Genomic DNA, 24133 nt, shown 5'->3' with positions numbered 1-24133 from the left:
CCAGCTGAGGTGGTATGATGCTTGCTGATGGAGTATGACGCCAGCTGAGGTCGTATGATGCTTGCTGATGGAATATGACGCCAGCTGAGGTGGTATGATCCTTGCTGATGGAGTAAGACGCCAGCTGAGGTGGTATGATGCTTGCTGATGGAGTATGACGCCAGCTGAGGTGGTATGATGCTTACTGATGGAGTATGACGCCAGCTGAGGTGGTATGATGCTTGCTGATGGAGTAAGACGCCAGCTGAGGTGGTATGATGCTTGTTGATGGAGTATGACGCCAGCTGAGGTGGTATGATGCTTGCTGATGGAGTATGACGCCAGCTGAGGTAGTATGATGCTTGCTGATGGAGTATGACGCCAGCTGAGGTAGTATGATGCTTGCTGATGGAGTAAAACACCAGCTGAGGTGGTATGATGCTTGCTGATGGAGTATGACGCCAGCTGAGGTGGTATGATGCTTGCTGATGGAGTATGACGCCAGCTGAGGTGGTATGATGCTTGCTGATGGAGTATGACGCCAGTTGAGGTGGTATGATGCTTGCTGATGGAGTATGACGCCAGCTGAGGTGGTATGATGCTTGCTGATGGAGTAAGACGCCAGCTGAGGTGGTATGATGCTTGTTGGAGTATGACGCCAGCTGAGGTGGTATGATGCTTGCTGATGGAGTATGACGCCAGCTGAGGTAGTATGATGCTTGCTGATGGAGTATGACGCCAGCTGAGGTGGTATGATGCTTGCTGATGGAGTATGACGCCAGCTGAGGTGGTATGATGCTTGCTGATGGAGTATGACGCCAGCTGAGGTGGTATGATGCTTGCTGATGGAGTATGACGCCAGCTGAGGTGGTATGATGCTTGATGGAGTATGACGCCAGCTGAGGTGGTATGATGCTTGCTGATGGAGTATGACGCCAGCTGAGGTCGTATGATGCTTGCTGATGGAATATGACGCCAGCTGAGGTGGTATGATCCTTGCTGATGGAGTAAGACGCCAGCTGAGGTGGTATGATGCTTGCTGATGGAGTATGACGCCAGCTGAGGTGGTATGATGCTTACTGATGGAGTATGACGCCAGCTGAGGTGGTATGATGCTTGCTGATGGAGTATGACGCCAGCTGAGGTAGTATGATGCTTGCTGATGGAGTAAGACACCAGCTGAGGTGGTATGATGCTTGCTGATGGAGTATGACGCTAGCTGAGGTGGTATGATGCTTGCTGATGGAGTATGACGCCAGCTGAGGTGGTATGATGCTTGCTGATGGAGTATGACGCTTGCTGATGGAGTAAGACGCCAGCTGAGGTGGTATGATGCTTGCTGATGGAGTATGACGCCAGCTGAGGTGGTATGATGCTTGATGGAGTATGACGCCAGCTGAGGTAGTATAATGCTTGCTGATGGAGTATGACGCCAGCTGAGGTAGTATGATGCTTGCTGATGGAGTATGACGCCAGCTGAGGTGGTATGATGTTTGATGGAGTATGACGCCAGCTGAGGTGGTATGATGCTTGCTGATGGAGTATGACGCCAGCTGAGGTGGTATGATGCTTGCTGATGGAGTAAGACGCCAGCTGAGGTGGTATGATGCTTGCTGATGGAGTATGACGCCAGCTGAGGTGGTATGATGCTTGCTGATGGAGTAAGACGCCAGCTGAGGTGGTATGATGCTTGCTGATGGAGTATGACGCCAGCTGAGGTGGTATGATGCTTGCTGATGGAGTATGACGCCAGCTGAGGTGGTATGATGCTTGCTGATGGAGTATGACGCCAGCTGAGGTGGTATGATGCTTGCTGATGAAGACGCCAGCTGAGGTGGTATGATGCTTGCTGATGGAGTATGACGCCAGCTGAGGTGGTATGATGCTTGCTGATGGAGTTAAACGCCAGCTGAGGTAGTATGATGCTTGCTGATGGAGTTAAACGCCAGCTGAGGTAGTATGATGCTTGCTGATGGAGTTAAACGCCTAAACATTTAATTATCATTATTATTCATGGAAAGTTTTGAGTAAATATTTTTAAGGACGTTGTCCTCGAGCTCTTCCCCAGCACGAGGATGCTGCAGCTCCGAGGGTCGTTTAACAGCTAATCGCAACCCACAATTTAGAGGGGAAATTAGACGACGTTTCTGCTTCTCCTGGACCTGTATCAAGTCACACTGACCAAAACGTCGCCTAAGGTTTCAGTCACGGCATTGCGACAGTCTTAAAAACATCAGTTGGATGACTAATGGTGAATCTGTTTTTTTCTTGATGGTAAACGTCCGATGTGTTATTTTTTTTTCTATGCTGTAACTCTGCTCTAAAAATTTTTAATCCAATTATTCCCCATAAAATATATCTTATAACTGATTTTTATATTTGTACATAAATTCTGTGATCTACAGCTATAGGACGAACGATGGTGAATGTGTTTCCTTTTCTGGGTCGCCCTTGAAGGCTAACATACACTGTGGTTAAAAAAAACATGATAAACATAAACGGTATCGTCTTCAATGACACTAATAAACCGCAGAGACAGGGCCAAGAGCTATAACTCGACCCCTGCAACCACAAATAGGTGAGTACTGGTGCCGTCTCGTTAGCTAATTAACTCACACTCATTCACGTACTCCCATGTTGTCTTGAATAAACTAATTAGGCAAATTGGCTGTCCTGGACCAGAGATACCTTACGATTTCCCCCGTTTCTTTTAAGCATTTTTTACCAGAGTTTTCGTCTCAAAGGTATGTTTATGATAATGTTATTTACGTTTGCAATTTAGTGTGTGTGTGTGTGTGTGTGTGTGTGTGTGTGTGTGTGTGTGTGTGTGTGTGTGTGTGTGTGTGTGTGTGTGTGAGAGAGAGAGCTCTTAGATTGTATATAAAGTTAGGAACCCTTAACCTACCTTGTAAAACCCTGTGTAAGAGAGAGCGAGAAAGCGAGAGAGAGAGAGAGAGAGAGAGAGAGAGAGAGAGAGAGAGAGAGAGAGAGAGAGAGAGAGAGAGAGAGAGAGAGAGAGTGAAAGTTTTTCCTCTTTTCTTCTTTTATAAACATTATGAACAAAATCATGAACTATTCCAATACTTTATTACAAGTGCTTCATTTCTTTCATACTGTCTGGCTGACACCAGAGTCAGCCAGTCTGACAACAGAGTCAGTCAGTCTGACAGCAGAGTCAGTCAGTTCTTCAGTATCAGGTCATCGCTCCAGCCTTGCCTATCTCGTCTCATCAAAGCTCTCACAGAATCTTGTGACCCTTGTCCTCACCTTTGTAACCCTTTAAGAGGATATCTCCGTGTAGGTGAAGAGCTCTTGATCCAAAGAATTGGACCTACCCTCTTCCTTGGATCTAGTCTAATCACTTCACATTCCCCAAATGCTGTATCACTCCTCTGGGATGAACGGTTTCCTGGCAATTTAATAATAATTAATAACCCTCTTTAAGTAGAAGATTTTTCTAACCTTAAGTTTAATTCACTCTATGAGTTATACATAAAGTCGTATAATATAATACAACATAGTGGGACTGTGTGTACTAGGGGAGAACATAGGAATAACACTGGTATGGAAGTGGGACTGTGTACTAGGGGAGAACATAGGAAAGACGAATACCCGAGGAGATGGAAAACCACACCGAGGCTATCTGCTGAGAGGAACTATGTATTGCTACCTGCATTAAGGCCCCTCGTGTATTATTTAGGTCTAAGAGTCAACTATGGCTGACATATACTTAATGCAGAGCAGTCCTTAATTATATATATGAGCTCATGAAAAATATAATAAAACACCGAAATTGTGAAAATTGCAAAATAAAAAACATTCACACGAGAAATATCAAGCGAAATAGTGTGTATGTGTGTGTACTCACCTAACTGTCGCTGCATGGGTCGAGTTATAGCTCCTGGCCCCGCTTCACTGGTCGCCACTAGGTTCATTCTCTCCCTGCTCCATGAGCTCTCTGTGTACTCACCTAGTTGTACTCACCTAGTTGAGGTTGCGGGGGTCGAGTCCGAGCTCCTGGCCCCGCCTCTTCACTGATCGCTACTAGGTCACTCTCTCTGAACCTTGAGCTTTATCATACCTCTGCTTAAAGCTATGTATGGATCCTGCCTCCACTACATCGCTTCCCAAACTATTCCACTTACTGACTACTCTGTGGCTGAAGAAATACTTCCTAACATCCCTGTGATTCATCTGTGTCTTCAACTTCCAACTGTGTCCCCTTGTTACTGTGTCCAATCTCTGGAACATCCTGTCTTTGTCCACCTTGTCAATTCCTCTCAGTATTTTGTATGTCGTTATCATGTCCCCCCTATCTCTCCTGTCCTCCAGTGTCGTCAGGTTGATTTCCCTTAACCTCTCCTCGTAGGACATATCTCTTAGCTCTGGGACTAGTCTTGTTGCAAACCTTTGCACTTTCTCTAGTTTCTTTACGTGCTTGGCTAGGTGTGGGTTCCAAACTGGTGCCGCATACTCCAATATGGGCCTAACGTACACGGTGTACAGGGTCCTGAATGATTCCTTATTAAGATGTCGGAATGCTGTTCTGAGGTTTGCTAGGCGCCCATATGTTGCAGCAGTTATTTGGTTGATGTGCGCTTCAGGAGATGTGCCTGGTGTTATACTCACCCCAAGATCTTTTTCCTTGAGTGAGGTTTGTAGTCTCTGGCCCCCTAGACTGTACTCCGTCTGCGGTCTTCTTTGCCCTTCCCCAATCTCCATGACTTTGCACTTGGTGGGATTGAACTCCAGGAGCCAATTGCTGGACCAGGTCTGCAGCCTGTCCAGATCCCTTTGTAGTTCTGCCTGGTCTTCGATCGAGTGAATTCTTCTCATCAATTTCACGTCATCTGCAAACAGGGACACCTCAGAGTGTGTGTGTGTGTGTGTGTGTGTGTGTGTGTGTGTGTGTGTGTGTGTGTGTGTGTGTGTGTGTGTGTGTGTGTGTGTGTGTGTGTGTGTATATATGTAGAGAGAGAGGTTAAATTCTACCTGTATTGAAATTAATATGAATATGCAAATTAAGGAAGGCCATTACCCTTGCCTATGCATGTTGGATATACCAGTTTAGACAACTGTAATAAGTTTAATGAAAACCGTTTTAATCAAAAACAAATTTATTTTCTGTGAAAAGAGTAGGAAAATCTGCCGTCTATCTAACCAAAGTGGGAAAATCTATTATCTGTCTAACCAACGTGGGGAAATCTATTATCTAAAAAGTGGAAAAATCTATTATATAAGTAGGAAAATCTATTATCTATCTAACCAAAGTTGGAAAATCTATTATCTAAGCAGAGTGAGTAAATCTATTATCTATCTAAGCAAAGTGGGAAAATCTATTATCTAAGCAGTGTGGGGAAAATCAGTTATCTATCTAAACAGTGGGAAAAGATACATCTAACAAACTTTAATACAGAAATGATATCACAAAATTTCACGAACGACCAAAAAAATAAAGTCCAGAAGAGTGAAAGGGAAGTAAATACCAGTGAGAGTGAGACAATTTCAAGCCAAATACGGATAGAGAAACGAGAGAACTCGTTAAGCCGAACATCATGAGAAGGAAACGCAAGAAACTCAAATAACACAGATAATCAAACAAACAAAAGTTTTGACAGCAAAAAGGGGAATTGTCACAGATTGCGTCATCATAAAGGCCAAAACTATGCAAATGTTATGCAATGGGAATATGCAAATATGGAAACAAGGGGGGACATCAAAAAGATATAAATGTCGTTATCCATACCGCAGAAATTGCCTAAATATGTTAGTAATGTCAGCGCTGCATCGCAAGTGATTGCTGCTACTATCACTTACAAATGTGTTACATTTCTCTAGAGGAAAGAATTTTTTTTTAACCTACAGTGCCCAGGTTCTTACGGGAAAGATACTGCGTGTAGCAGATAGAAGCAACAAAAAACAATTACACAGAAAATTGCGAAAAAGAGTCTAGGAGCAGCTGCGACTGTATACAAAAAAAAAGGTGAAAAATAAACACCAGTGTGAACTGGGTAAAACGAAATGTACAGCTGGATGAAGGCACTGATCTGTAACACACAGAAGAGGTTATAATGATATATCCTGTAACGTTATCACAAATGCCGGTACTGTAGAGAGACTGAGTACACAAACGAAATACTCAGCACGAAACATTATAGGTAAGACACATAGGCAACAGTTAGGCAACTTTATTCCGAAACGTTTCGCCTACACAGTAGGCTTCTTCAGTCGAATACAGAAAGTAGGCAGGAACAGTAGAGAAGACGATGTAATCAGTCCATCACCCTTAAAGTCGTAGAATTTGAGGTTGTCAGTCCCTCGGCCTGGAGAAGTTCAGTTCCATAGTCAGGAACTATCTATCAGGAACTGAACTTCTCCAGGCCGAGGGACTGACAACCTCAAATTCTACGACTTCAAGGGTGATGGACTGATTACATCGTCTTGACATCTCTACTGTTCCTGCCTACTTTCTGTATTCGACTGAAGAAGCCTACTGTGTAGGCGAAACGTTTCGGAATAAAGTTGCCTAACTGTTGCCTATGTGTCTTACCTACCAACCTGTCGGTATTGTATACCATTTTGATGTTCACGAAACATTATAGTAATCAGTAGGATACATAACAGCACTGAGCATAACAGTATTCTCACCACGTTCTTTCAAAAAAATTCAGCAGAAATGAACATGCAAATAAAATCTCGTTTAAGTACATTAAATACTACTACAAAATCCCGCACTACACGTCTATCTTGTTAGTGATTATTCAAAGTGGAAAATGACGGAGAACATTACTATACTTGAAAGCTGCCTAAAAGCATTTTAGATCAACAAATCCAGGGAACTCCAGAAACTCAAATTTGCTTTTGCAAAACACAATTCGGCTTACTAGCTTGCATTATACTTTCATCTTCGCGAACACATGTTTACTATAAATTAGACGCGTGTGCAACTCTTGGGTATCTTTATTGTGGAAACGTTTCGCCACACAGTGGCTTCATCAGTCCAGTACAAAGAATGGTGAAGATCAGAAGGAATTTGAGGTAATCAGTCTTGAAAAGGTCAATCATGAAAAGGATTGATGGACTTATTACTTCGGCTCCAGGATGAGGGACTGATTACCTCAAACTCCTTCTAATCTTCACCATTCTTTGTACTGGACTAATGAAGCCACTGCGTAACGAAACTTTTCCACAATAAAGACACCAAAGTGTTGCACACGGGTCTAAAATATCAACTTGTCGGTTTTCTGAACCATTTATCTACTCAAGATAATAAATCAGAGTCAGCATGAGATGAAATACATTACATTTAGATCAGAAGGACCCCAGTGGAAACAATTCACTATGTCTGACTTTTCTGGGTTATCCCAGGTTCTCTACACATATGCTATGTATGATGATCTTTATAACTGTATTTGTGTGTACCTGAATAACCTTACTTAGAAACATAATGAAGTGCAAAGAAAAGTATAAATTCAACGTGAAGTTTAGTAAATGTAACTTCAACACTTGGGAAAATGACCGGAGCAAAATAAACAAGGAACTGTCTAACAGTTAAAAATACGAACAAAACTCTGTTGCATACAGATAGGCAATTGCAGAAATCTACAGTCTCAACTCTAGTATAAAAAAAAATCCCCATCCTAACATTCTCCGAGAAGATGCTAAGAAGTAAATCTATAAGTATAGTGGAAAGACACGAAATTTGCAATCCGCGTCAGCATGTCTTTAAACAAAGATCCTGTTTCTTAAAACTATTAGACAGCCATTACAAAATAATGGAATATTTAAAGTTAAATTAATACTTAAATGTTTGCACAGATTTTGGTAAGTCATTTGACATATGAACATGAAGCGACAGCTCTATAAAATCAGTTCAAAAAAAGCGTAAAAGGGAAAGGCGAGAAGCGGATATTTAAATTTTAAAACAATCAGACCACAAAGAGTAGGAATAAACACAAGGAAATTCAGTCATAGTAATAATAACTCACTACTCAAAAACACTCTCCTGGCACCTTGATTCTTTCTCATCCTTCCAGCAAACATCGACAAAAACACTCTCCTGGCACCTTGATTCTTTCTCATCCTTTCAGCAAACATCGACAAAAACACTCTCCTGGCACCTTGATTCTTTCTCATCCTTCCAGCAAACATCGACAAAAACACTCTCCTGGCACCTTGATTCTTTCTCATCCTTCCAGCAAACATCGACAAAAACACTCTCCTGGCACCTTGATTCTTTCTCATCCTTCCAGCAAACATCGACAAAAACACAGACTAGAGGTTTGTGTTAATTTTGTGGAGGGTGGTGAAGAAAATATATGTCGCTTCACTATATTCTCACACATGCTCCATGATACTCTCACACATGCTCCATGATACTCTCACACATGCTCCATGATACTCTCACACATGCTCCATGATACTCTCACACATGCTCCATGATACTCTCACACATGCTCCATGATACTCTCACACATGCTCCATGATACTCTCTCACATGTTCCATGATACTCTCACACATGCTCCATGATACTCTCACACATGCTCCACTCATACATCCTCCACGCAAAACTCAAACATCCTATATGCTATCCTCACACATCCTGCATGCTACACTCACACATCCTGCATGCTACACTCACACATCCTGCATGCTACACTCACACATCCTGCATGCTACACTCACACATCCTGCATGCTACACTCACAAACCCTACATGCTACACTCACACATCCTGCATGCTACACTCGCACATCCTGCATGCTACACTCGCACATCCTCGGTGCTACACTCGCACATCCTCGGTGCTACACTCACACATCCTACATGCGACACGCACATCCTGCATGCTACACTCACACATCCTACATGCTACACGCACATCCTGCATGCTACACTCACACATCCTACAAGCTACACGCACATCCTGCATGCTATACTCACACATCCTACCTTCACACAGACATTTTCCATCCCTTACTTTTGCATCCTTTTCCTCAATACGACCTCCATCCTTTCCACCTCACACATTTCTTTCTCTCCATGCGCCTATATTTCTCTCATCCAATACCTTTCACCCCCCCCACACCCCTCGCTCTTCTCCCCTCACCCCACACACCCCCTCACTCATCATCCCCAAATCACACCTTCCCTCGCCCCTTAACCAAATCCTGATTCTCGGCGAGGAAAAATTATAGTAGCCATTTGGCTCCTAACTTTCAAAATTTGGTAAGCGAAGACATTCATTAGTAGGAAGGTGAGGAGGGAACGGCGGCAGTCAATATCCAGAAGGGAAGGTGTCTTCCTTCTAGACCTTGGACTCGGGGAAGACACACGGTTCTGGGAGGCTTCATGAAGGAGGGTTTCCTTCGGATCCTAAACCTTGGACTCGGGGAAGACACACGGTTCTGGGAGGCTTCATGAAGGAGGGTTTCCTTCGGATCCTAAACCTTGGACTCGGGGAAGACACACGGTTCTGGGAGGCTTCATGAAGGAGGGTTTCCTTCGGATCCTAAACCTTGGACTCGGGGAAGACACACGGTTCTGGGAGGCTTCATGAAGGAGGGTTTCCTTCGGATCCTAAACCTTGGACTCGGGGAAGACACACGGTTCTGGGAGGCTTCATGAAGGAGGGTTTCCTTCGGATCCTAAACCTTGGACTCGGGGAAGACACACGGTTCTGGGAGGCTTCATGAAGGAGGGTTTCCTTCGGATCCTAAACCTTGGACTCGGGGAAGACACATGGTTCTGGGAGGCTTCGAGGAGGGTTTCCCTGGAATCCTAAACCCTGGGATCGGGTGAGACAGACGGCTCTGGGAGGCTTCCAACGCTATATTTATGTACATAAGTATTATCAGTGTCCTTATTTGAGAGGAGCGGAGGATCATGTATCTCAAGTATCCCTTGAACAGGACTACGTATGTCAGGTATCCTGTGAGCAGGACCATGCATCGTAGGCCTCCAGTGAGCAGGGCCATGCACCTTAGGCCTCCAGTGAGCAGGACCATGCATCTTAGGCCTCCAGTGAGCAGGACCATGCATCTTAGGCCTCCAGTGAGCAGGACCATGCATCTTAGGCCTCCAGTGAGCAGGACCATGCATCTTAGGCCTCCAGTGAGCAGGACCATGCATCTTAGGCCTCCAGTGAGCAGGACCATGCATATTAGGCCTCCAGTGAGCAGGACCATGCATCTTAGGCCTCCAGTGAGCAGGACCATGCATCTTATGCCTCCAGTGAGCAGGACCATGCATCTTACGCCTCCAGTGAGCAGGACCATGCATCTTAGGCCTCCAGTGAGCAGGACCATGCATCTTAGGCCTCCAGTGAGCAGGACCATGCATCTTAGGCCTCCAGTGAGCAGGACCATGCATCTTAGGCCTCCAGTGAGCAGGACCATGCATATTAGGCCTCCAGTGAGCAAAACCATGCATCTTAGGCCTCCAGTGAGCAGGAGCATGCATCTCAGGCATCCAGTGAGCAAGAGCATGCATCTCAGGCCTCCAGTGAGCAGGACCATGCATCTTAGGCCTCCAGTGAGCAGGACCATGCATCTCAGGCCTCCAGTGAGCAGGACCATGCATCTCAGGTATTCTGTGAGCAAAACCACGGATCTCAGGTATTCTGTGAGCAAAACCACGGATCTCAGGTATTCTGTGAGCAAAACCACGGATCTCAGGTATTCTGTGAGCAAAACCACGGATCTCAGGTATTCTGTGAGCAAAACCACGGATCTCAGGTATTCTGTGAGCAAAACCACGGATCTCAGGTATTCTGTGAGCAAAACCACGGATCTCAGGTATTCTGTGAGAAAAACCACGGATCTCAGGTATTCTGTGAGAAAAACCACGGATCTCAGGTATTCTGTGAGCAAAACCACGGATCTCAGGTATTCTGTGAGCAAAACCACGGATCTCAGGTATCCTGTAAGCAAAACCACGGATCTCAGGTATTCTGTGAGCAAAACCACGGATCTCAGGTATCCTGTTAGCAAAACCACGGATCTCAGGTATTCTGTGAGCAAAACCACGGATCTCAGGTATTCTGTGAGCAAAACCACGGATCTCAGGTATTCTGTTAGCAAAACCACGGATCTCAGGTATTCTGTGAGCAAAACCACGGATCTCAGGTATTCTGTGAGCAAAACCACGGATCTCAGGTATCCTGTTAGCAAAACCACGGATCTCAGGTATTCTGTTAGCAAAACCACGGATCTCAGGTATTCTGTGAGCAAAACCACGGATCTCAGGTATTCTGTGAGCAAAACCACGGATCTCAGGTATTCTGTGAGCAAAACCACGGATCTCAGGTATTCTGTGAGCAAAACCCCCTCAGGGAAGGTTCCTTGATGTTGGTGAGGGGCTCTTGATTTAGGGAATTGGATCTGTGCTCCAGTTCCCCGAATTAAGCCTGAATGCCTTCCACATCCCCCCCCCAGGCGCTGTATAATCCTACGGGTTTAGCGCTACCCTTGATTATAATAATAATAATGTGAGCAAAACCACGGATCTCAGGTATCCTGTGAACTTCAGCAATGGTTTCCTTCATGGTGGAGGTGGAGAGCTTTCGACTGAAAGAGCTGAAACAACCTTCTCATTCCTCGGATCAAGCTTGATTGCCTCCCATTCGTCAGATGCTGTATGAATATAATAATAATAATAACAATAAGAATAATAATATTAATTCAACCAGGGCCACAGACCTTCGCTTTAGCAAAGAAAATTGTTTCCCATTTATAGGCTTTTACATGACCTACTTCTGTTGTTAATGAAATCCTACCTGTTATTTGAGCGTGAAATGGACGCCTGTTAAACGTTTTGCACTCTGGCAGGATTGCTTGTATTTCTTTCCTGTTTTATGAACGTTTAAGAGAGTTAAATATTTGAAATTTCAGCTTGAATTCAGACTGTTCTTGTCATTGCTTTACGTTTTTTGTTGTTTGGTTTTTGTTCTAGATGCTTCAGTTTTTCCTTTCTAATTTGGGTGTCCTGTAAAACCGGGCCGCGGGGGCGATGGTTGCTAGGATACTGGGGTTTAAAGCCTATCGTCCACACGAGGGTCATTAAAGCAAACTCGTGTTTATATCCACTGAGACACATTTCACAGAGTACATACACTGAGACATACTCCTCACGGTGTGTATATACTGAGAGACATACACACAGTGTATACACACTGAGAGACATACACCTCACAGTGTAAATACACTGAGAGACAGGCACCTCACAGTGTATACACACTGAGAGACATATACCTCACAGTGTATATACACTGAGAGACAGGCACCTCACAGTGTATACACACTGAGAGACATATACCTCACAGTGTATATACACTGAGAGACAGGCACCTCACAGTGTATACACACTGAGAGACATATACCTCACAGTGTATATACACTGAGAGACAGGCACCTCACAGTGTATACACACTGAGAGACATACACCTCACAGTGTAAATACACTGAGAGACAGGCACCTCACAGTGTATACACACTGAGAGACATACACCTCACAGTGTAAATACACTGAGAGACAAGCACCTCACAGTGTATACACACTGAGAGACATACACCTCACAGTGTAAATACACTGAGAGACAGGCACCTCACAGTGTATACACACTGAGAGACATACACCTCACAGTGTAAATACACTGAGAGACAGGCACCTCACAGTGTATACACACTGAGAGACATACACCTCACAGTGTAAATACACTGAGAGACAGGCACCTCACAGTGTATACACACTGAGAGACATATACCTCACAGTGTATATACACTGAGAGACAGGCACCTCAGAGTGTATACACACTGAGAGACATACACCTCACAGTGTATATACACTGACACACCTCGATGTACACACAATGAAAGACATAAACCACATCAAAGTGTATATATATCCTCCGTGGTAGGGGGGGGGCTACGATGATACCTGGATTCATTAAGCAATGATAAATTCCACCAATTATATCGACTCAAAATGCTGTTTGACAAGTCTGGCAAAGTCTATTGTCAGGATTCACTTAATCGTAAACATAATTCTTGGTGTTGACAGTCATTCCTGTCAATTTCCCCCGTCTTCGTAGTCGTGTTTGCTCGCTGCGGCCAAATGCATTTCTGCAATAATGAGCAAATCGTTTCGACTGGCTGTGGGGCTGCGTTTCTCGTCCAATCACGTGATGGGTAGTTGTGGGGGTTGCCAGCTCACATTTTGAAAGTGATAGACGCAAGATGTCGAACCTATAATATTGAGGTATTGGTTTGGGCAAATTTAAAGATCGTAGTGGTATCATATTTTGTAGGTTGATCTTGAGTACTGCTCACTCTCTCTCTCTCTCTCTCCTCGCTCCCACTCTATTCCCTCTCAGCTTTCTCTTTTTTCCTCTCATTCACTCTGTCCTTCTCGCCTCCTCCCCTCCTTTTTGCTCTTCCCTCTTTCTCACTCTCCTCTCTCCCTCTTCTCCACTCCCACTCAACAACTCTTTCCCCTCACCTCTCTTCGTCAGACACACATCTTCACTTTACTTGTGTACAAATCTTACCACTCATGTGTTAACCCTCTTTCCCCTCCCTCCTCATTCTTCCCACTTCCCATCTTTTATTTCCCTCCTCACTCTGTTCCACACACACCTTTCTCCCCACTGTCTTCTCACTCACACACCCCTCTCCCCACTATCTCTTCCCATTCTCACATTCCTTCCATCTCATTCCTCTCCCTACCATCTTCACTCCATTTATTATCACTCTCTCCCTCCCCTCCTACCATCATTCTCCCGTCCGTCTTACGCATCATACTGCTAGGAATGATAACTAGAGCAATCATCCCCAGGATTGCTTCAAAATATAGAAGTTAAAAAACAGGGAGAAACTGAAGCAGGGAGAAACTGAAGCAGGGAGAAACTGAAGCAGGGAAAAATTGAAGCAGGGAGAAGCTGAAGCAGGGAGAAACTGAAGCAGGGAGAAACTGAGGCAGGGAGAAACTGAAGCAGGGAAAAATTGAAGCAGGGAGAAGCTGAAGCAGGGAGAAACTGAAGCAGGGAGAAACTGAAGCAGGGAGAAACTGAAGCAGGGAAAAATTGAAGCAGGGAGAAACTGAAGCAGGGAGAAACTGAAGCAGGGAGAAACTGAAGAAGGGAAAAATTGAAGCAGGGAGAAACTGAAGCAGTGAGAAATTGAATCAGGGAAAAAATGGAGCAGGGAGAAACTGAAGCAGGGAGAAACTGAAGCAGGGAGAAAATGAAGCAGGGAAAAATTGAAGCAGGGAGAAACTGAAGCAGGGGGAAACTGAAGCAGGGAGAAACTGAAGCAGGGAGAAACTGAGGCAGGGAGAAACTGAAGCAGGGAGAAACTGAAGCAGGGAGAAACTGAAGCAGGGAGAAACTGAGGCAGGGAGAAACTGAAGCAGGGAAAAATTGAAGCAGGGAAAAATTGAAGCAGGGAGAAACTGAAGCAGGGAGAAACTGAAGCAGGGAGAAACTGAACCAGGGAAAAAATGGAGCAGGGAGAAACTGAAGCAGGGAGAAACTGAAGCAGGGAAAAATTGAAGCAGGGAAAATTTGAAGCAGGGAGAAACTGAAGCAGGGAAAAAATGAAGCAGGGAGAAACTGAAGCAGTGAGGATCGATCCTCCATTTCCACAGCGTGAAACAGATTCACAACCATTCAGACACATCGCCAGCAAAAACATTTTTTTCCCCAGACGGATCTAAGAAGTTAGACTCTCAAAACTCCGAACGTTCAGATGTAAATTGAAAACAAACATTTAATTTTACAGAACAATGACTACCATAGACGGCGTTCTTGAACAAACATGAAAGTCCTCGATAGTCAGAAATCAATTGGTCTAAAAAGGCAAATGATTTTTTTAACATGTTGAAAAATAGCAAGAATCACTGAAGAATCTAATTCGTTCGAGATGTGTATTCAGAGGAGGTCCGGAATTTAATTAACCAGCTAATAACCAATGAATTTTTCTTGTCTTTCAAGGAAACACTTTGGTGAAAAGTTACTTACAACATAAAAGAAGAATTGGTAATTTTTTTTGTCAAGATTGATGGACTGAACACATCGACTCAAGGCTGAGGGACTGATTACCTCAAACTACTCCTCTTATTCCACCTTATTCTGCACTGGACTGGAGAAGCCACTGTGTGGCGAAACGTTTCCAGAATAAACATACCCAAATGTTGCAAAAGTGTCTCATTTATCAAGAACTACTAAGCAGTTTCACCCACATGACTAGTTATCAAGTAAATTCTATAAGTTACACGATGTTTTTTTTTTTTCAACGCACCGACCGTCTCCCACCGAGGCAGGACGACCTAAAAAGAAAAACTTTCGTTTTTTTCTTTTTAGCATTTTATACAGGAGTAATTTATATAGGAGTAATTTATATAGGAGTAATTTATACATAAGTAATTTATACAGGAGAAGGGGTTGCTAGCACCTTGCTCCGGCGTTTTAGCCGCCTCTTACGACACGCATGGCTTACGGAGGAAGAATTCTGTTCCACTTCCCCAAGGAGGAGCGAGAAGAATATATGAGCGAAAGGGAAATTGTTTCATAAGGTAACTGATATGGGCGAAACATCGTGCTAATAAAGTTATCCTTTACTACTTCTCGGATGCATTATACCTCAACCAAGGATATACTTTTATCAATAATAACAATGCACAAATAACCCGCACACAGGAGAGGGGAGGTTACGACGACATTTCGGTCCTACCTGGACCATTTAAGAAGTGTGACCTTGCAAATGGCCCAAGTCGGACCGAAACGTCGTCGTAACCCTCTCTCACCTATATACCAGTTATCTGTGTATTGTTCCAGTCAGGATATTGTGCTAATTTGTTCTTTGATAGTTATAAATATGTCTAAATCTATGATTTTTTCCCTCATTAAAACTCGACAAATAACATAGTTATTCCTAATACAAGGACGGAAAGATTATGTATGAGAGAACTGGAGTCACTACCTACTTGGTTGATAAGTCACATGTACAGCAGTTATGTATCTATATTCCGAAATGTTTCGCTCACACAGTAGGTTTATGAAGTGGTCATTCCCCGAGCCTCATGGTATATCACTCATATGTGGGTATATATGGATATATACCATATGTGCGTAAGCCTGGTAAAAAAAAAATGGTACATGTGAAAACATGAGAAATATTTCTTAAGCAATTGCTTTTGAGACTACATTTTGTAAGTGAGAAATAATTCCTCATAGTTTGCTTCCAAGGTTTTTAATAATACTATATATGAGAAAAAAAAAACTTCATTTCGTTACAGGTTTAAAAATCTTCTGCAATTTCACAGTAGCCTGAGTTTATAAAATATATCCACCAGTTACACACAGCATCCTACCTAATCTACAGATCTCGTCTATTCTGCAAATCCTGTCTCTTCTGTAAATCTCCTTGTCCATTCTGCAGATTCTCTTGGCTATTCTGCGTGAATACTTAGCCAACTTTATGTTATAGTTTCTCCTGTGTGTAACTTCAGAATCTGGGAGAAGTTAGGCCTAAGTTTCGCTTCTTCTTCAATATAGTTAATGCTGGTATGAGATCTGCTCTCTCGTGCATTGAGGAAGCGACCAGAGGATCGAGCTTACAATACTACGTGTACCGAAGGACGCACCAAGATTTAAAGCTTCACGTAATAATATAAAGTCACACTACACCAAAACTCCATATAAGGGAAACTCAATGACGACATTTCGCTCAGAACGGAGTGAAACGTCGTTATGTTTTTTCTTGTGCAAGAAAGGTATAAAATACCGACACTATGAAAGTAAAGACACATGTGCAACATCTGCAAATCTTTAATGTAGACGTTTCGCCATCCAGTGGCTTTATCAATACAAATTCTAGGACATAATTCGAAGACTGTAGAAATATATACAAAAGATGAGGTAATCAGTCCCTCGGCCTTGGAGTTAGTGTTCACAGCATCGTGGTGGAGGAGAATCTGGAGCAAAGGCAAGAAGACTGGCGGTTATACAGGCGTCATCTTTCTACAGTCTTCCAATTATGTCCTAGAATTTGTATTGATAAAGCCACTGGACGGCGAAAAGTCTACATTAAAGATTTCCAGATGTTGCACACGTGTCTTTACTTTCATGTTTTTTCTTGAAGAGAAGCTTCAATTACTTTGATCAAGAGCTCCTGCCCAGCAGCATAAAGACACCCTCCCCTTGTAAGCCTACATTACGAAGCTTTTACCAATATTTTCAACATTTGCAGAGCTCATGAAGGTAATGATCCATCAAACCCATTACAGTTTCCCTTCTGCGTTCCCATAAATCTCCGCATTATTCAAACAAATTACCAAAAACAACTTTATGAAACCAAAGTAGCAAGTTTACATTCAAGTTCCTTACACAAGTTTTTTATACAGTAAATAATGTATATCACAGGATATATATATACACTGTGAGGTGTATGAGGTTTTGTCAAGGTATATATGCCGAGGTTACCTAGACTCCTATTCTGGGTATTAAGATTCTTGTCTGATGGCCACACGGTTACGAGCAGCCTTAATAACCCTGACGTAGTCGAAAGGCTTCGAATCCCATTAACCAACCTACCAATCTATACTCAGTGTGTTGTTGGCACCACAAACACAATAACAACAATAATAATAATGGTATTGTTAGTATTTTATAATTAATAATATTCTTATTACTAATATTATTATAATTATTATTGCTATTATCATAAAAACGAGAGTTTTTTTAGTATTGCCGAGACGAGTTTGGAGGTTTAAGCTGGTTCAACAGGAGGCTCCACCTTTAACTATACTTTAAATGTCGAAGTCTTCGGCTGGAAGGCTTTCCGTAAAGTAGTCTTAATGGCGTGCTGACTTCATTCCCTTATTTCTTCTACTCTTTTAGATTGAATTCTTCTTAGAATGATGCTACAACCGTGACTTTAAACTCCTTTAATAGTTCTAGTCTTTTTCCTGAATTGGCTCTTTCATAAGTATGAGATAAAGTTCCAAATGAATGACGTTTCGATCTAGGGTGAAATGTTGCCTACTTAAAAAACATGTCTGCTACATATGCTTGAAGCCATTCTCTAAATTGAAGCTTTTAACTAGTAATATCTAAAATATTAGTGCAAAAAAAAAAAAAAAATTCCCAAAAATGCTTGAAAATATTCCAAGAAACGTGAAAAAACACGAAAAATATTAAAGTTTCCCCACTTCACACAGCAAGTTCGCTGGTAACTGGACTCTCATTAACTCCTTTGCAGTTAATGCATCGAAGACCTCCTCTGGCGTTAAAATCTTATTAATTTTCTTCAATTCGGCCTAAAAAATTACCTGGAGCTTCTTTTTTCATATACATTCTATCTATGACTAACCAAAGCGTAATGAACACTTGTCAATATTCAGTAATAGATCAACTGATCTGTGTAGTTCGACCTTCTTCAGGGATCCTCTTCAGCCGAAGAGGATCCCAGAAGGGGGTCGATATATACATATTAATTAATCTTCTGAGTTTCTGTTTCCATGTGGGTTATTATTAAGCATACATTATATGTTGGCTTCCTCTCGTAGTCGTTCGGCTAATCTGATTGGCTGCAGATCTGAAGCGCAGCTTCAATGTAAGGTAGTCGGCATATGTCTCAATACACCACAAAATGGTTAGAAATGACCATACTTTTGAAAGGGTGGATCGGTAAGCCAGTGGAAGGCTTTGATCAGATGACCAAAAGCTCCAACGGCGGGTCATCATAAGACCCACGTCTTATGACCCTGACGGACCTTACCTAACCATATGTCTCGATGGTAATATTATACTGTTTTAACAGTCCTCTTTGCTGAACTCGTCTTCCATTACCTGTATCTCTTCGTTGCTTCAGCAGTGAGATTTCTTGCACTGGTCAGTCAGTGACCTAGGCTTCAACCCTTCGATCTCAAATGTTTTCCTGTATCTTCCCAGCGCAGAGACAGTGACTGTCCACAGAGACAGTTGATTATTCATAATGACAACAGACTATCCAGTGTCCACAATGACAGTCGACTGTCCACAGGAACCAGTTGACAGTCGACTGTCCACAGTGACAGTCGACTGTCCACAGTGACAGTCGACTGTCCACAGGAACCAGTTGACTGTCCACAGGAACCAGTTGACTGTCCACAATGACAGTCGACTGTCCACAGGAACCAGTTGACTGTCCACAGTGACAGTCGACTGTCCACAGGAACCAGCTGACTGTCCACAGTGACAGTCGACTGAGTTCAGCACCAAGCGATGCTTTCTTTTCCATTGTTAATTGTTAGGAAAAACTGGCCACGAAAATATGAAAGAAAAAAGTGGAAAAAAAATGTGAACGTTAAAGAGAGAGAGGAGAGTTTACTGTGTGTGTGTGTGTGTGTGTGTGTGTGTGTGTGTGTGTGTGTGTGTGTGTGTGTGTGTGTGTGTGTGTGTGTGTGTGTGTGTGTGTGTGTATAGATAGATAGATAGATAGAGAGAGAGAGAGAGAGAGAGAGAGAGAGAGAGAGAGATAGGGGAAGAAAATGCTTTCATTAGTGAAGGGTAGAGAAACTGCTTCGGTTAGTAAAAGTGAATGAAAGTTCCTATCTTAGTGAGAGTGAGACGTGTCTTTGTAAGCAAGGGGTGAGCTTATCTCTGTTAGAGTATCTATCTCAGTAAGAGTATCTTTGATGAGAGAATATGAGAGCGTCTGTGCGAATGAGCGAAGGTGAGAAAGAGGGTCTCTATTAGCGTAGATGAGAACGAGTGGCTGTTAGTGAAGGTGAGAAAGTGTTTCTTAGTAAGAGTAAGAAAGAATGCTTCTGTAGTGAGAGAGGCTAAGAGAGTGTGTCAGACGTTAAGAGAGAGTGAGATAGTGCCACAGTCATTAAGGAACAGAGGGATATGGAGCCACAGTCATTAAGGGAGGGTAAGAGGTGTTACAGCCATTAAGAGAGGGCAATAGGGTGTTACAACCATTAGGGAAGGGCCAGAAGGGTGCTTTAGCCATTAAGAGAGTGCCAGAGGGTGCTACAGCTTGTAGGAAAAAGTGCGATAGGGTGTTACAGCCATTAAGGGAGAGTGAGATAGTGTTTTTAAGCCATTAAGGGAGAGAGAGAGGGGATGCCGCTGCCTGAGTGCGGCCAGGAAGGATCAAAGGCTCACAAGCTCTGAGGGGAAGTCAGGACTCAGAGGGTAAAGTGAAGAGACACAAGATAATAACTAAAGGAGATGGGAAACATAAAATATTCAGCGGTTTAGAGTTCAATCTTAAGATAGTTATTCTCTCCTCGAAATGAACTACATGTAATTTGCCCTTTAAACACTGAAAGGTAATTTTCTTAAGAAACCTTACCTTCGTCTTACTTTAATAATAATCTTAACAATAAACTTAAAGAGTAATTTGTGGAGAATTTGAGATACATTAGACAAGTTAAAATCTTAAAGGTTGGGTAGAATATAAGTTGTGTTTGACAGGCCTTTGACTACCTACTTATATCATCACAATAAGGTCAGGTGTTGTAAGTTGACCGCGAGGTGTAATCTCGTCCTTATATGTCTTTCTGATCTTTTATTTTTACAGAGTAGAAAAAGTCTTACTTCAATTAAATTATCTCTTACATAAAATTTTTGCAAGATTAATCAACACAGCCAACTCACATAACATAGCAACTAAATAACACTAGTCTCTCTCACCCTCTCTCTCTCTCCCTCTCTCTTATTCTTTCTACATTAAATTCATATTTACCAAAGCTCTAAATTCTTCTGAGTCCAACCCAATTCACTTCTTTTAAAATGCCAAAAAATCCAAAGGACGCAACTAACTGCATCGCTAAATTCCTTTTAGCAGCCTTCCCAGAAGCGCTGACTTGAATGTCAAGAACCAGGAACAGCCAGGAACCAGGAACAAGGAATTAGGAATCAAAAACCGTGAACCATCAACCAGGAAGTTCGCAGCTTCGAAGCCACGGAGTCTTTAGACCCAGAGCCTAGAAAAGATTTTGTGATTTTATTTGCTTTGCTGTCGTGTAAATTAGTCTTGAGTTGTGATTCAGAATGAGAATTCTGAGACATGAAGGACTTTTACTGTACCTCCAGCTGAAGGACTTTTACTGTACCTCCAGCTGAAGGACTTTTACTGTACCTCCAGGTGAAGGACTTCTACTGTACCTCCAGCTGAAGGACTTTTACTGTACCTCCAGCTGAAGGACTTCTACTGTACCTGCAACTGAAGGACTTCTACTGTACCTCCAGCTGAAGGACTTTTACTGTACCTCCAGCTGAAGGACTTCTACTGTACCTCCAGCTGAAGGACTTCTAGTGTACCTCCAGCTGAAGGACTTCTACTGTACCTCCAGCTGAAGGACTTCTACTGTACCTCCAGCTGAAGGACTTCTACTGTACCTCCAGCTGAAGGACTTCTACTGTACCTCCAGCTGAAGGACTTCTACTGTACCTCCATCTGAAAGACGTCTATCTCTTGTTGAAAGGATTTATGCCATTTGCCACCGAATTCACTAATAGCTAAGGCGATAAAAATTTTGAAGCAAAAACAATGGAGAGTAGCAGAGCGAATAATCACTGTTTGATTCTGGCGTTAACGTCACACATCCGATGGTCTTCGACCAAATTGAAATGCTGACGTTTCTTAAAAGGATGGGCCGATGCACGAGGGAGAATAGTGCCGTGATTGCGTTTCTGGGCTCGAAGGGACGCGAGGTTCTCCAGCATCTAAATGAGACTTGAAGGAGGAGGAGGATTAGGTCGCTAGTCAGCGTCTAGAAGAACCTGCCCCTTGCAGGGGCATGGTTTGACCCTGCTAAATAACTGAAGTAACTTGTACAATATGATGTTGTAGGGTCTACAAGCACCCTGGGTGCATATCTAATTTGACAAATGTTTGAATGCATCTTTAATTTTAAAAAGGTCCAAGAGGAGTCTTGATGCTGGTGAAGGGCTCTTGATTCAATAAATTGAAGGTGCTCTTCCCTTCCTTGGTTTAAACCTGACTGCCTTCTGTTTCCTAGGCGTTTGATTACCCCTACGGATTTAGATTTTCTCCATTACAGTAATATTAAGAAACCAACTACCGAAAATGTAAAATTATTACATTATGGGGAAGCACTAAGCTCACAGGGGCTATACAGCGCATTAAAAGTGGGAGATAATTAGATTTCATCCGAATAAAGGGAGTGCCTCTAATTCCTTGCATTAACAGATCTTCAGTAGCATCAAAACACCTTCCTTGAAGGGTAAGAAGGGTAAGAGCTATGCAGCTGGGATCGAAGAGAGCACAGCTAAAGTCCAGTATTCATGAGTGGAGAGTTGGTGGAGGTGAAGTGCGTGTTCCCTAAGACGCTCAGGGTAAATACCTGACGGGGAAGTAAGTGGATGTCTGCAATACCATCAATCTCCTGCATAGACAGGGTTTTCCTGGAGGCTAAAAAAAATAATAGAGGTGTAGCTGGAGAAATGCTGGGCCAGTGGTGGAGGTATTTTAGGCGTCAGGAAAAATTTCTTCCACCGTCTCTGGTATTTATTTAGTAAATAACGTCAACAAAGTCATCTTATCGATATACAATACCGACAAGATTATTTCATCTTCCACTGCCTTCTGTGAACCTCTAAACTGAATTGAAAAACAGGGGATGAGCTTTTCAGCTCATCCCCTGCATGCATCAGCCTTAATAGATATTTTAACAATGCAAGGAATTCGCAAGAGCAGGCGAAATATACACAAACACTGATCTCTGGTCCGGTGTGGTGAGAATGGTAAAGCACTGCGTACCTTGTTCCAAGGTTCGTAGGTTCGAGTCTCCTTCGGCCAGAGATCAGTGTTTGTGTATATTTCGCCTGCTCTTGCGAATTCCTTGCATTGTTAAAATATCTATTAAGGCTGATGCATGCAGGGGATGAGCTGAAAAGCTGTAAGCCTTCTCCCTGAAAGCTGGTTGCCTTGGATCAACGTCTAGCGCAACCTACACGCCAAGGTATTGTCCAGAGTGGGTAGATTGGTATAGCACTGCGTACCTTGTTCTAAGGTTCGAGTTCTTTCAGCCAGAGATCAGTGTTTGTGTATATTTCGCCTGCTCTTGCGAATTCCTTGCATTGTTAAAATCTCTAGTAAGGCTGATGCATGCAGGGGATGAGATGAAAAGCTGTAAGCCTTCTCCCTGAAAGCTGGCTGCCTTGGATCAACGTCTAGCGCAAGCTGCACGCCAAGGTATTGGTCCAGTGTGGTGAGAATGGTAAAGCACTGCGTACCTTGTTCCAAGGTTCATAGGTTCGATCAGTGTTTATATATATATATATATATATATATATATATATATATATATATATATATATATATATATATATATATATATATATATATATATAAATTGGCTGATATACAGTAACATTTTTAACCTGTTTAATTTCGAAGCAAGCCTTTTATTGGGAAATTTCACTATGTAGAGAAAAGCGTTGTCACAATATAAACTTGTTTTGTCACTCACGTATTTACATCATTTATTTTACGTAGTGGGATACTCCCTGATATTAATATTTCATTTATCACTTTCAGAATGAAGACTCTTATCCAGGTGATGAGCTCTGAGCTTTGGCTAACAGGAGGAAGCCGGGCAACTACCAGTCATAGCATCCAGTCCTCGACTCCTGCCCAGTTGCTTCAGTTACTCCTGTGTACACATGTGACACACCACTCTGGGGACATGTAAAGACCAGCTGAGACTACAGCCTGTGTTCTACACTGTTAGTGCTGCCGAACTAACACTTCTCTGAATGAATGGATATCTAGTTAGAGAAAGCTATCGTGGCCTTGTCTTCTCTGTGCATTCTGTTATTCTGAGAAGGAAACACCTCCAAAGTTCCAAATGGCCCATACAAAAAGAATAGCTCTGAAACTAAAATGCAATATTTTACCAATAAATTTTAAACGTAACTCAAATATACTTTAACCCAAGATAAGAATCTCGCAAGCTGGTAAATAACAGAAGAAAAATAATCAAACAAAATTATCTAAAAGAGAGAGGCAAGCATGGAGAAAGAATTTTGGCAGCTGCTACTGGTGACCGTCTTGCTTATCACGGGTAAGTTGCGCTTGTATTATGCTGTGTTTTAATTGTTTGTTGAGAGATACTATGGCACTGTCTTGTCTGGTGAGA

At 42.7% G+C, this 24133-nt stretch overlaps 2 protein-coding genes across 3 annotated transcripts in view; one reads left to right on the top strand and one right to left on the bottom strand.

Annotated features, from left to right (window-relative positions):
• Positions 1 to 24133, bottom strand: part of LOC128702658 (probable ATP-dependent RNA helicase DDX10) — a 554230-nt gene that overhangs the window by 416384 nt on the left and 113713 nt on the right. The gene's annotated exons all lie outside the window — the stretch shown is intronic.
• Positions 1 to 24133, top strand: part of LOC128702656 (junctional adhesion molecule-like) — a 144289-nt gene that overhangs the window by 65803 nt on the left and 54353 nt on the right. Inside the window, exon 2 of one of the 2 annotated variants that reach the window (XM_053797001.2) lies at positions 23533 to 24058. The exons of the other annotated variant lie outside the window; for it this stretch is intronic. Within the exon in view, the coding sequence (XP_053652976.1) occupies positions 24007 to 24058 (52 nt within the window). The 5' untranslated portion in view covers positions 23533 to 24006. The remainder of the gene's footprint in view (positions 1 to 23532; positions 24059 to 24133) is intronic. 2 annotated transcript variants of the gene reach the window in all.

This window comes from Cherax quadricarinatus, chromosome 79 (genome assembly GCF_038502225.1).
Source record: "Cherax quadricarinatus isolate ZL_2023a chromosome 79, ASM3850222v1, whole genome shotgun sequence".
NCBI lineage: Eukaryota > Metazoa > Arthropoda > Malacostraca > Decapoda > Parastacidae > Cherax > Cherax quadricarinatus.
This window is presented reverse-complemented; position numbering and strand designations above follow the sequence as displayed.